Source organism: Vigna unguiculata, chromosome 11, assembly GCF_004118075.2.
Source record: "Vigna unguiculata cultivar IT97K-499-35 chromosome 11, ASM411807v1, whole genome shotgun sequence".
Taxonomy (NCBI): Eukaryota; Viridiplantae; Streptophyta; class Magnoliopsida; order Fabales; family Fabaceae; genus Vigna; species Vigna unguiculata.
This window is the reverse complement of record NC_040289.1, coordinates 34,490,323-34,501,878: the sequence shown is the minus strand read 5'-3', so window position 1 is coordinate 34,501,878 and position 11,556 is coordinate 34,490,323. Positions and strand designations below refer to the sequence as shown.

General features: G+C 31.3%; 2 protein-coding genes across 2 annotated transcripts; both read left to right on the top strand.

Moving 5' to 3' along the window:
- Window positions 1–4,107: 4,107 nt before the first annotated feature.
- On the top strand, window positions 4,108–7,411 carry LOC114168405. Its single transcript, XM_028053199.1, has 12 exons — window positions 4,108–4,368; window positions 4,574–4,757; window positions 4,849–4,911; window positions 5,017–5,122; window positions 5,325–5,429; window positions 5,508–5,584; window positions 5,704–5,821; window positions 6,004–6,079; window positions 6,266–6,457; window positions 6,679–6,796; window positions 6,884–7,108; window positions 7,191–7,411. The coding sequence occupies exons 1-12, from the start codon at window positions 4,295–4,297 to the stop codon at window positions 7,236–7,238; spliced, it is 1,386 nt and encodes a 461-aa protein (XP_027909000.1). The 5' UTR covers window positions 4,108–4,294; the 3' UTR covers window positions 7,239–7,411.
- Window positions 7,412–7,999: 588 nt separating this feature from the next.
- LOC114168406 (SHUGOSHIN 2) lies at window positions 8,000–11,017 on the top strand. The gene is made up of 9 exons (XM_028053200.1): window positions 8,000–8,310; window positions 8,400–8,437; window positions 8,551–8,659; window positions 8,744–8,767; window positions 8,890–8,958; window positions 9,976–10,026; window positions 10,137–10,227; window positions 10,313–10,370; window positions 10,611–11,017. The coding sequence occupies exons 1-9, from the start codon at window positions 8,149–8,151 to the stop codon at window positions 10,879–10,881; spliced, it is 873 nt and encodes a 290-aa protein (XP_027909001.1). The 5' UTR covers window positions 8,000–8,148; the 3' UTR covers window positions 10,882–11,017.
- The last annotated feature ends 539 nt before the right edge of the window (window positions 11,018–11,556 follow it).

The window sequence follows — 11,556 nt, the reverse complement described above, 5'->3', positions numbered from 1 at the left end:
TCTACTAATTTAGTTCTTTATTTTTAGAAATGCACAAATTTAATTTTTTTTACTAAATTTTGTTAAATTTATTTGACATTTTAAACGCATTTTATGATAATATTTGAGTTAACATTGAAGCAAAAATGTGTCAAATGGTGTAAACAATTCAAATACTATCATGAGATGCACTTGAAACGTCAGATAAACTTAAAAAAAAATGGTTAAAATGACTAAATTTACGCATTTTTAAAGATGAATGACTAAATTGGTTAAAAATTTTGAAGAGGGACTAATTCCAAATTTCACTGAAACTTTGGAGATCAAAAACTTATTTAACCCAAAAGATAAATATATTTTTAGTTTCTAAATTAGTTGAAATTGAAATTCGTTTTTGTTTCGGAACATTCAATAAATCTCACATCGCTTAAGAGTTGAGGTAAACGGCAGTTTAAATACTCTTACCTCCCTCCATTCTCTAAAATGTCAATTTTTTTATATTTGAATTGAACTCATGTCTATTGGTATTGTATCTTTTCGGTGATATATATCTCTCGTAATACCCAACATATTTATTTGTACCGAAGAGGTTGTAAGAGACAACTACCCCAGCATTGAAAGAACACAAGACAAGTTATCCACTTGGCAATGCAATATTCCTGAAGATGAAGAGATGTCTGTTTATGCATGAGCTTAGAAATGAAGGAATTGTAATTTGAAAGAAGATGTAATTTAATGATAGAAAAGGGCATGACCCTACAGGAATGTGGTGTGAGCTGTTTGAGCACATGCAGTGGAGTGAGTAACAGAGGTGATAAAATGAAGAATCTTCCAAATTATTGGAGAGAAAAGTTTGATGAAAATTGGGTTTGGCTTTGGGAACATGTTCCCATGTGTGCATGTGACACCCTACAAGGAATAACCCAGCCTCAATTCGATTAATGAATTGCCAACTATAACTTACTATTATTTTTCATATTCTTTCAGATTTTGGAGAGTGGGGACATTGGATTTTGTTTGACCTTTGAATGGTGGATGTATGAGTATATTCCCTTCTTTTTCTATTCTCTCTCAGAATTAAAACCAGAAAATATATAATGTCTTTATAAATAATTAAATGATGAGTTAAAATTTTTTATTGAGTTCTTTTGGTGGGATTTTCTGCTAGACATTAACGATATAAAAATATAGTATTTTAAACAAAAATTTAATATATTTTAAAATATCAAAATTATTATTTATCAGTAAATTTTGAAAAAGGACTATAGAAAAATAATATGGAAAAATTTAAGAGAGAATCCAAACTTTTAAATGACCTTGTATTGGAGGAGGGTCAAGCAAAGTAAATTTTTACTGAATAATTTTCTTCATTGATACTTCTAAAGAATGAAAATAAAAGAGAAATAAAAAACATTTCTTCATAATTCAAAGAACTTAGTTTAAGATAATTTGTAAAAGAAAAAAATCTATTGAATTTTTTAAAAGTTACTTTTTTATTTATATATTAATTCTGATGTATTATTACTTGATTTTTAGAGCAAGACAAATAAGAAAATTTGTTTTTGGTTGGTCCGTTGAAATATTACGAACCTATGGAGGCTCGTACAATTAATTATTGTAGTGTTTTGGTTTTGGGCTTTCAACCGTTTCAATAAAAAAATATAGATGGGTCACGATATAGTAGAAAATGAGGCCTACAACTCTTGGGATACTGCTAATGTTCGGGGTTTTTCTTCCTACACCTCCAACTTTTTTATAATTTCATTGCTACCTTTTGGTTTGTAGTTACCGGCTTTCAGAAGCCGTAGTTACCGGCTTTTAAAAACTTGAGTTACCGGCTTTCGGAACTCGGTGTTACCGGTTTTCAGAAATCGGAGTTACCGGCTTTCAGAACCCGGTGTTACCAGCTTTCAGAAACCGGTGTTACCAACTTTCAGAATTCGGTTTTATCGATTTTCAAAATTCGAACAGTGGCGAAACATGAATAAAAATTTTAGGGGTGCCAAATTTAATTTTTTTATATATAAATTAATTTTCTTGTTAAATAAAAAGTTCTTCATTTTCTTTACTTAAACCATTTTTATAGAATGATTCACGAATGCACTTTTCAGTTTCTAATATTTCTAAATCACTGAATTCACGTAACATAGGTATTCTAATTTCTATTCCAAATAAAGGTTATCTAACTAATTCATTATGTGTAGCAGAATTTGTAATGCAACCCAAGATATATCCATAAATTTTACCATTTCAGCATAAAACACAACAACCTTTAAATTTCATAATTTAAGGTTGTACTAATTTGGGTAAAATTAAGGTTCATGCCAATTTGATAAAAGAATTCCTAAAATCATAATTAGGGTTCATACTAATTTGGGTAAAACTTAATTTGGAAGAAACGTCATAGGATAATCATAAATTTAAGATATATAAATCATAATAAAATATTAATGATTTATGACATATATTGAGATAATCATTTATCTCCTTACTTTTCTTTTTTACTTTAATACTTTCTTGATGACTTATTGAAAAATAATTTTATTATGATCAGAGATAGAACCTTAATCGCTTTTATCAACCACCATCCATCAAATTAATTTTTATTTTTAAACAATAAAGATATACAACTAAAAAATATATAATTAAAATTATTCGAATTTTTTTTAAACTTGATATAAATAATATAATTATATATAAATATAATTTTAATATATATATATATATATATATATATATATATATTAAAAACAAAATTTGGGGTTACTGGCTTTCGGAATCCGGTGGTACCGACTTTCAGAAATCGGTGTTACCGGCTTTCAGAAACCGGTGGTACCGGTTTTCAGAAACCAGTGTTACCGGCTTTCAGAAACTGGGGTACCGAATTTCATTCTTGAGAATGCGGGCTGTAGAGATATTTAATTTATAATTTACATTTTATTTTTTTGAAGGATATAATAGTCTTCACGGTCAAACTTGGAGGTGATGGAAAAATTGGGGGTGTAGGAAGAAAACCCCCAATGTTCAACTATATTCTTATCGGCTGTTATATTGGGCCATAGATGGTTTTCAATAAATTTAAATATTTTTAATTTGATTTATATAAAATTATTTTAATTCATTGAGTATTTAAATATTTCAATTTTTTAATTAAATTTTTATCCTTTATTTTATTTTGTTAATTGGGCATTATCCTTTTTTATTACTTTGTTTAGTGATGTTCACATTTTATTTTGTTTAATCTACAACAATATACAAAGAAAATTCTTTCTTTTGTATCCACATTTTATAATATTGATTATACCTTTTTCAATATAATTATTTATTAATTTTTTTAAAATTAATGATTATTTTTACTTATTTTCTTTAAACTGTTTATTTTTCTTATTCATTAAAAATTAATTTCTTTATTCATTTTACTTTATTTTTAATAAATATTAATTTATTTTATATATTAACTTAATAACATTATATTATTATTATATATTAACATATTATCATTCATATCGAACAAATGTGTACACAGAGACATAATAGTGTTTGTGTGGACGCTAGTATTAAATAAAGAATTATAATTACTATATTTTGTTACTTTAAGTATAAGAGAAAAACAGTGTTAGAAAAATATAATTTAGTCACAAAAAAATTTAATTACAAATTATGATCGAAATAGTTAGTAAACAATAGTGATAGCAAACTAGTCCCACTTTGGATAATCATATTCCAAAGTAAATTTTGTGTTAAAATGTTTACTGCTAATTTAATTAAAAATAAGAATGGTAACGTGAGTTTGGTCCGCTAAGTCGATTTAAAGATCGGGAAAAAAAAAAGGAATCAACTAAGATATTAAGCCAAAAAAATGTGAATAAAAATTGTGTAAATATTTTTACTCATATTCAATTCAACATTATGACAAAAATCTTATGTACGTGAATATCTTTTTATTTACTTTTTCTTACTTCTCAAATATATTTTTATTATTAATAAAACTCATTTAGTAAAGGAAGATTTCACCCCACTTAAAAAAAAAAAATTACACTAAGCAAATACTAAAATATAGATTACACATTGAGATATAACATTTATTTGTAGGGTTTTTTCTTTAACTGAACCAATTTTTAAGCCCAACATATCATGAAATCATGAGTTAAGAAGATTTTCCCTCCAAATTGTGATTGACTCAAGCAAAGTAAACCCATCAAAATAAGTTGTGTAGAACATAAAAATACATTTGCTTGGTGATGTTGCCGCTTCTCTCACAAAACTGTGCAACTTTTCAAATTACCAATATCAAATTCCAACTCGGAACTCTGTGATGGACATGAACGATCCTTTGGATTTCGAGTTAGAAGACGACCTTCTGAAATCCCCTGCAATTAACACTAAAAGGTAATCCTTTTCCACAAAAAAATGTTACTTTTTGCCCCAACTCTTCAAAAGGTTCAATTTTTATCATTGTTTTCTTGGTTTAGGGTTTTATAGCTTAGCAGTTTTCATGATAATTCATGTTTTGATGTTTTGCGTTATCTGGGTTTCCCTTGGTTTGTTCAAAGTGTGGATTATAACAAATAGTTTAAATTTGTATTCCAACCAGGAAAAAAATTATTGGGTTGGATGATCTTCTTAAAGATCATTACAAAGAACAGAACAAGCTTCTAGAGAGGAGGAAAAAACAGACAAAGGCCAATACTAAGGCAAATAAGAGGAAGACTTCCTACGATGACGAAGATAGCAAGGAAGCCAAGTTGACTAGGCTAGTTGAGAAATGTCACAAACAGGCACAATCTTTTTATCTGTTCTTATCTCTAAGTTTCTGTGTACTTAGCGATTGGCATTGTCTGTTACTGAATACTTAGGGTTTCTTTCCAGTTGAAAGCTTTTGGTGAAGAAGAAGACATTCCACCCTGGGGAGTAAAGGTTTTTGGAGATAAGGTTATTGTACTAAGTCAAATTTATCGGTCATTCTCTGTACATGGATTGCTACTTTTATCTCTTTATTGTTTGAATGCTTTAGATTTTTGATGTTGTGTATTGCAGAAAGCTTTTCCCCCTGTGGAGTTTCCTGATCTTACATGCTGTAACCTTTTAAACTCCTTTCTGAACAACAAGCTAAATTCTGTGGTGGAATTGACTGTGGACAAAGGTTGATGTATTTTCTTGTTTTATAAGGCAACAATGTTTCTGTCTTTTTGTTACTTTGTAATGTTAATAAACCATCTCTTTTTTGTATGGTAAAATACTGAGTGAAGCGTAGCTCAAATTACTGCTTGTTGCTATCAGAGGAAATTGTATACCTGTTTTTCAGTGGTTATACGCATAGCAGCTAATATTATTTGTTTTTGCAGGAGATATATTTCTTGAAGGGTTACTAGTTAATGGTTGGCTTTCAAAATTAGTTTTTGTGTGTGGTCATGTAGAAAAATCAGTTGCCATCTGGGCGTTCAACACAAGTGAGTGAAAACACTTAGTTATATACGTGAATATTCCAGCAATCTTTGTCATCCCACTGTTTAACTTTGTTCTTTCAGTGTTATATTCATCAAAAGAAGAGCTTTTCAGCTCTTCCACCGACTTTTGGTGTGCAATTCTCTCTTCTGAAGAGGAGGTAAACTTGTTTGTTATGTTTACTTTGGCATTGCACCATTGATAAACTAATGCGTTAATTTTAATTTCTGTATTATCTTTTGATACTATATCTTATAGTTCACAGCAACCTTTTACCAGGTCAATCAAATGCCGGTCAAAATTGATTGGTTTCCTGAATATGCAGATTTAAGAAGAGCTCTGGACATTTACGGGTTCCTCTTTAAATTTTCTTCCAGCTCAGAGCCAAATAGCTTAGGTTATTCTCTTATATCTATACCAGTTTATCTCTCCACCGTGCTTTACAGATTGTTGTAATCTAATATTAGTTAAGTGTCAACACTGTGAGTCTGAACTCCGAAGTGTTTCAGTAGAATTGCTAATATCTTGCCACATTGATTGCAATCTTCTAAGAACAATCTATATGTTTGTCTTTTTTAGATTCTGACGTTGAAGGAAGACCACCTCAAAACACTAGAGCTTGGATCAGATTTGTCACTGTTTGTTGTCTGATAAGGTAAGCAACAAGTAATAGCAGAGAGTCTACTAAATGATCACCTGAATGGTTTTTCTGTTATTTGACTCTTTTGTTAGTCATCATTTGAGTTTATGGCAGCCTTGATTAGATAGCCTTTTGATGATTCAAGAGACAATATTTGAAAGTACGATGGTGTGAACTCATATCTCTTGATTCTCATTGCAGGAGTAAAAAGGAAATCTTCTCTACTGTAGAAGCTGAAGAGATAGTTGAAATTATTATTTGTCTATTCCTTGATCGCCAGTTTCTGGGTTTGTTGGTGCTTTTAAAGGACTGCATGGAAGCGATTGTCAATTACTTTACTGACCAGGAATGGTGCTCAAGTTGTGAGAACATAGCTAAATTCATTGCTTGCAGGTTCTTATATAATTTCTCTTGCAAATATTGTTGTTAACAGTATATATATAAATTGGGTTAAAAGTGGACTAGAACCAAATTTTGTTGCAAACTTTATCCTATTTGGAATTAATGACCAAGCTATGCACCGTAAATAAACAAGTTAATGTGCATGCTGATATTTGTTCTCTATATCTTGCTCATTGGTTTTGTGATCTTAATTTCTCGTTTTTTCTTTGTAGAGTCTCAAAGGATTTGAATTGCATCCAGACTATTGAATGTATATCAGAAGCTACACCTCGTTGCAAGCAACTTAGGAGTGCTGTTGCTTATCAAACACTGCTTTCTTGTTTTGATGGAGTATGCTACTTGTCTTTCTCTTGTCTAGTTTATTTATATAAAAAGTTTATTTAAACTTTCGGAAATTCAAACTGGTTTTTTCCTCAGGTTAACAGTGGAGAAGAGATCCTCAGGTCTTTTACAGAAATTAATTTCAAAGACAGAAGTTGTGACTTCTACAATATGTATATTCACTTAGTTTTGACAGAGAATTGGGTTATATCCAACTCATTAATCGAAGACAATCCAGTAATCTATGAGATGTTCTGTCTTTACCTTCAAAATTGTTCCACCTTAATTTCAGCAACCAACCTACGTTCATATGCATCAAAGGTGAAGGAAACAACTTTCTTATTTTTAACACTGATTTGGTTTCAGAGTGATTTCATGTACCGAACATAATGTTGTTTTACAGGTTCGTCACAGGGCTTCATATCTTCTGCACTTCTCCATCTACAAATAATTGGTTTCAGTTATCTTTAGCCTCCTGCACATTCCCAGAATCAATTCATGTATAATTTTTTCAACCAGAGGAAAGAAAGAAAGTTGGGTGTGATCAAAATATTTTGACGAAAGCTGTCAAATTACATGTAAAACAGTATCTTAAGTTAAAATTCACGATTACCTTATTTTCTCAAGTTCCTTTTGTGCCTGTCTCTTATTTTATGGCAATTCAATGTTCCTAGGTAGCAAAGGTGTGGAACCTGCAAACTGCATACAAGTAATTCAAATTTCAAATTAGTTATCGATGTCTCAATTTTCAAATAGTATAATGTAAAGTAAATATGTTAACAACAACAAATAAAAGCCCATTAAAAATCCATAAAGCAGCAAAGGAACTCTAAACACTTTCCCAGCCACTGTAAATCACTGTATGCTAACGGAGAAAATAAAGAAACAAACTATTTAATAAACATTTGTGAGAACAAAGAAAAATAGAAATTGTTGTAACATGTTCATGTTCTTTATTGATTAAGCAAGCAATAATTCTAAAAACATCTAATGAAAGCAATTCGCATACACTATTTCATATATTTAAATTAAAAAATGGGATTTGTAACCAATAAAGGATTGATAAATTTTAAATCAAATTCGAAAAAGGAAATTTTGAAACAGTATAGGACGATAGGATAACCCGCCTGTGACCTTTTGAAAGGGAGGTTCGGGAGGCTTTGAATTAGGTTCGGTAACGGTAGTTTCAGTTAAAGAAGCCGTTAGGCTAGGAAGGAAGTGAAGTGTCCTTGGTTTTCCTTTTCGCTTTTCGCTTTGTTTTTCTTCCAACACACTCCTTCCCTTTCTTCACTTTCCACACTCCGTTCAAATGAACAACTTGCAATTAATCAAGTAGGTGGTGTGGTCGTAGTAGAAGAAGCATGAGCATGCCAGCGGAGAAAATGGCGAAGAAATCCATCGGAAGCTTAATGCGGAAGAAGCTTTCCGACATCACCAACAACGCCAACAACGCCAACAACGCTCACTCCCAACAACTTCACTCCTTTCCCTCTGATAACAATTCCATTCAACAACTCCTCAAGGTGCATTTATTTACTACTTTCTCCTTTTCTTTCGATTTTTCATCTATTATTATCTCTTTTCTTAATTGTTTGGTTGAATTGTGACGCAGGAAAGAACGGCGTTGATTCAACTCCTTGCGGAAAGAAAGTAACTAAACTATCGAGTTTTAGCATCAGAGAATTAGAAGCAATGAACTATAGTGTTATTAGTTATTAATTTAATTTGCTTGTTTTTAATTTGTCTTGATTAAAATTGAACAGCAAAATGATTGAAGTGAGTGGCGCGGAGCTGCAGAGGCTGAGAGGCGATGTGAAGAAGCTGCAACTCCAAAACTGGAACCTCGCGCAGTCAAATAGTCACATGTTAGCGGTTAGTTTTGGAATGGAACAAGTGCTTTGTTAATTGACGTGGTTAATTGCGGGTGATGGTAACTCTTTTTGGTTAATTTTGCAGGAGCTTAACATGGGGAGGGAAAGGGTAAGTCATGAGTGAGTTAATGAGTTGGTTCAGTTCTCTAAGTGTATTTGTTTGTGGAGTGCTACTCAAATGGCTTTTTAGGGTTCATTTTTTTCTCTTGAATTGGATGATGGTTGTTTCAGATTAAAACGCTGCAGTATGAAATTTTGTGGAGGGCTGCTTTGATTAAAGGAAAAAACATGAATGTGCAGGTTTGTTATGCTTTGAGCTAGATTTTCTGTTACTTCATGTGCTCAGTTACGTGCTTACCTTACTTCGTGCATAGAATGCTCTGTGGAAGAAACTGTGGTTGGAGAAATTATTGCATGATATGATATAATAGATCATCATGTGTACTAAATCTTTTTTACAGATTGAAACTTTTGGTTATTTATCAGAGATTCATCCAGACCCCAGACATGTAATGGTCTACAATCATAATAATTTATTGTGGTTTGGGAGGAAAAAGTGTTTAAATGTCTAATGTACACCATTTATACATTATTGGTTTAAAATAGAATTGAACTCAAATTCTCTAAGTAATCTCTTATGTTTAAGCTTTTAGATAAAAACCATGGTTATTTCGTATCACGTTATGGGGAAAAATTATTTTAAAATGAATAATGAAAATATAGGGAACAAGTTTTTTGGTTATGATTACATCTTTTAAATAAATTGCAGGTGTTACTTTTTAAATTGTGATTATCACCGGTTAATTAATTTATGTGTAGTTTTTGTGCATTAATGCCACTCCAAAAAAATTGCATAAATGATCAGTAAGCAACGTCTCTTCAGAAAAGATTTAGCATTTATGTGAAGTGTTTGTGCGTAAAACTTTTGTAAAATTGTAAAATTTAATGAAAAAAACGTTTTCTCACGGCAATTATCCTTCCAGTATTCTATTGGGTGTTTTTTCCTGAACTGAAAATTGCTCCTCATGTGCATATTCAAGTTTTTACTGTTAAAGTTATCCATTAGAGATGATTTTTTATGCCAAACGTTATTTGCAAGAATTCTCATTTTGTAAAAAAGATAAAAAAAAAAAGAGCCTTACAAGCATTTTAACAGGATTGAGTTAAATTTAGGTATTCTGTGTGTGGTCTAAGCTCTAAAATTTCCAATGCAATATGTAGGATAAGGCATAAAACAATGTTTTCCCTTTGTTTTCTTTTTCTTTTTCAATCTGATATCATCATTGTAAATGAACTGGGACCTTCCCATTTTTGCAGAATAAAGGGGAGATTAACTGCGTAGAGAATCCTACCTTAACAAAGTTACAGGTACCTGAGAAAAATCTTTTACACTTATTTGTCTTCTAAATTGATGGCATTGGCGAATATTGAATGTTATTCCTCATTCTTTTATTGTTGTATGTATCGATGGGCTCAAGGAAGAAGATGAAAAGACAGTGCAGCTATCCCCTGAGGACAGCAATGATGAACAACACAAATGTATGAATAGAAGACGGATAAGGAGTAAATGTAAATGCTAAAACTCATCTCTTCAAGGAATTTTTTTCTTACATTTTTCTTTCTCAATCTTTAAGCTTGTTTTGGAACTCTGCAGCTACTGGTTCTTCAACTGCTTCGAAGAAAACAGGGAAAGACAAAGCTAAAGAAAATAGGTTAGTTCACTCTTTAACATCATCTACCAATGTCTCTTAGGTTAATTCAGTTTAAGATGGTCAATGCACGCCCAAGCTCATTGAACAAATGCACTTTAATTTATTTATGTTGAGTGTATGGAATGCATGAAGAGTTGCATTGCATGTTGTAAAAGCACCTGAGAAAATTATTAGCATAACTAAATAATAAGTTTATAGAAAATTGTTAATATGATGTGCACCTTAATTTTTGATACATAGGAGACGTTTGAGGAGACATTCTACAACGTTCAAAACCCATGAACATGAACCTCTAGAAAATTTGTTCGAGTTAGAGGATGCATATCTTGTCACTCAATCTGGACCTAACACGATGAGATCTCCAACTTCAAAAACTGAAAGAGGAGAAAGCTCTGATGAAAGGAATAAAGCTCCAAGGTGTTCTTTCGGAAGACCCTTGCGAAGAGCAGTTCAGAAGGTTCATTCGTACAAGGAGGTTCCGGTAAATGTCAAATTGCGAAGATTAGATTAGACTAAGCGAAATAACCGATAGAATTATATATAGCGTTCTTTATTTAATTAATCATTTAACATATGTATCCTATGATGATGTTGTTCTGTGTATTTCGTATGTTGTATTGTATCCTATGTTCCTAGTTCGTTGGCTATCACTATTTTGTGTTAGTTCATAATAACAGTCACTTAGGACGAACCTCAGGTGAATGTTTCGTTTTCGTGTCTCTTCTAAAGTACCATTTTTATGTCACACGCTTAAACCGGAGTGTGATTTTCTAAAGAAAAACAACACAAAAAACCTATTGTATTTAAAACACAAAGGTGGATGGATTATATCTGATGTGACAACAAAGTATAATATATTGATTGTAATTTGATTGGCCAGGTAAAGGAAGACACCATAATCTATGAGAACTTACTTTCTTAGATTGTTGAATAACTTTACTGATCATCATGGCCAATTCTTTTGCCCTTTTCTCCTTTATCTGCAATCATACACTATTTAAATAAAAGACGTAATTAAATTATACTTAATGTATAAGCTTTATGTTGCAAGTTTATTCAAAATAACTTGTAAAAAGTGTTTTAGTGTATGTATGATTGGTTTGAGTATTCTTATAGATGAATCACCTGTTTAAAGAACTTCCCTTGTTGTTTCGGTATCTGTTTCTTACAATTACATGATCATGTG

What these genes read in the sequence shown, in the direction of transcription:
- LOC114168405 (XM_028053199.1), top strand. Translation starts at nt 4,295, where the DNA reads ATGGACATGAACGATCCTTTGGATTTCGAGTTAGAAGACGACCTTCTG. An exon ending in CCTGCAATTAACACTAAAAG is followed by an intron (nt 4,369 to 4,573) that starts GTAATCCTTTTC and finishes TATTCCAACCAG; the next exon opens with GAAAAAAATTATTGGGTTGG. An exon ending in TTCTCTCTTCTGAAGAGGAG is followed by an intron (nt 5,585 to 5,703) that starts GTAAACTTGTTT and finishes ACCTTTTACCAG; the next exon opens with GTCAATCAAATGCCGGTCAA.
- LOC114168406 (XM_028053200.1), top strand. Translation starts at nt 8,149, where the DNA reads ATGAGCATGCCAGCGGAGAAAATGGCGAAGAAATCCATCGGAAGCTTA. An exon ending in TTAACATGGGGAGGGAAAGG is followed by an intron (nt 8,768 to 8,889) that starts GTAAGTCATGAG and finishes TGGTTGTTTCAG; the next exon opens with ATTAAAACGCTGCAGTATGA. An exon ending in AAGACGGATAAGGAGTAAAT is followed by an intron (nt 10,228 to 10,312) that starts GTAAATGCTAAA and finishes GGAACTCTGCAG; the next exon opens with CTACTGGTTCTTCAACTGCT.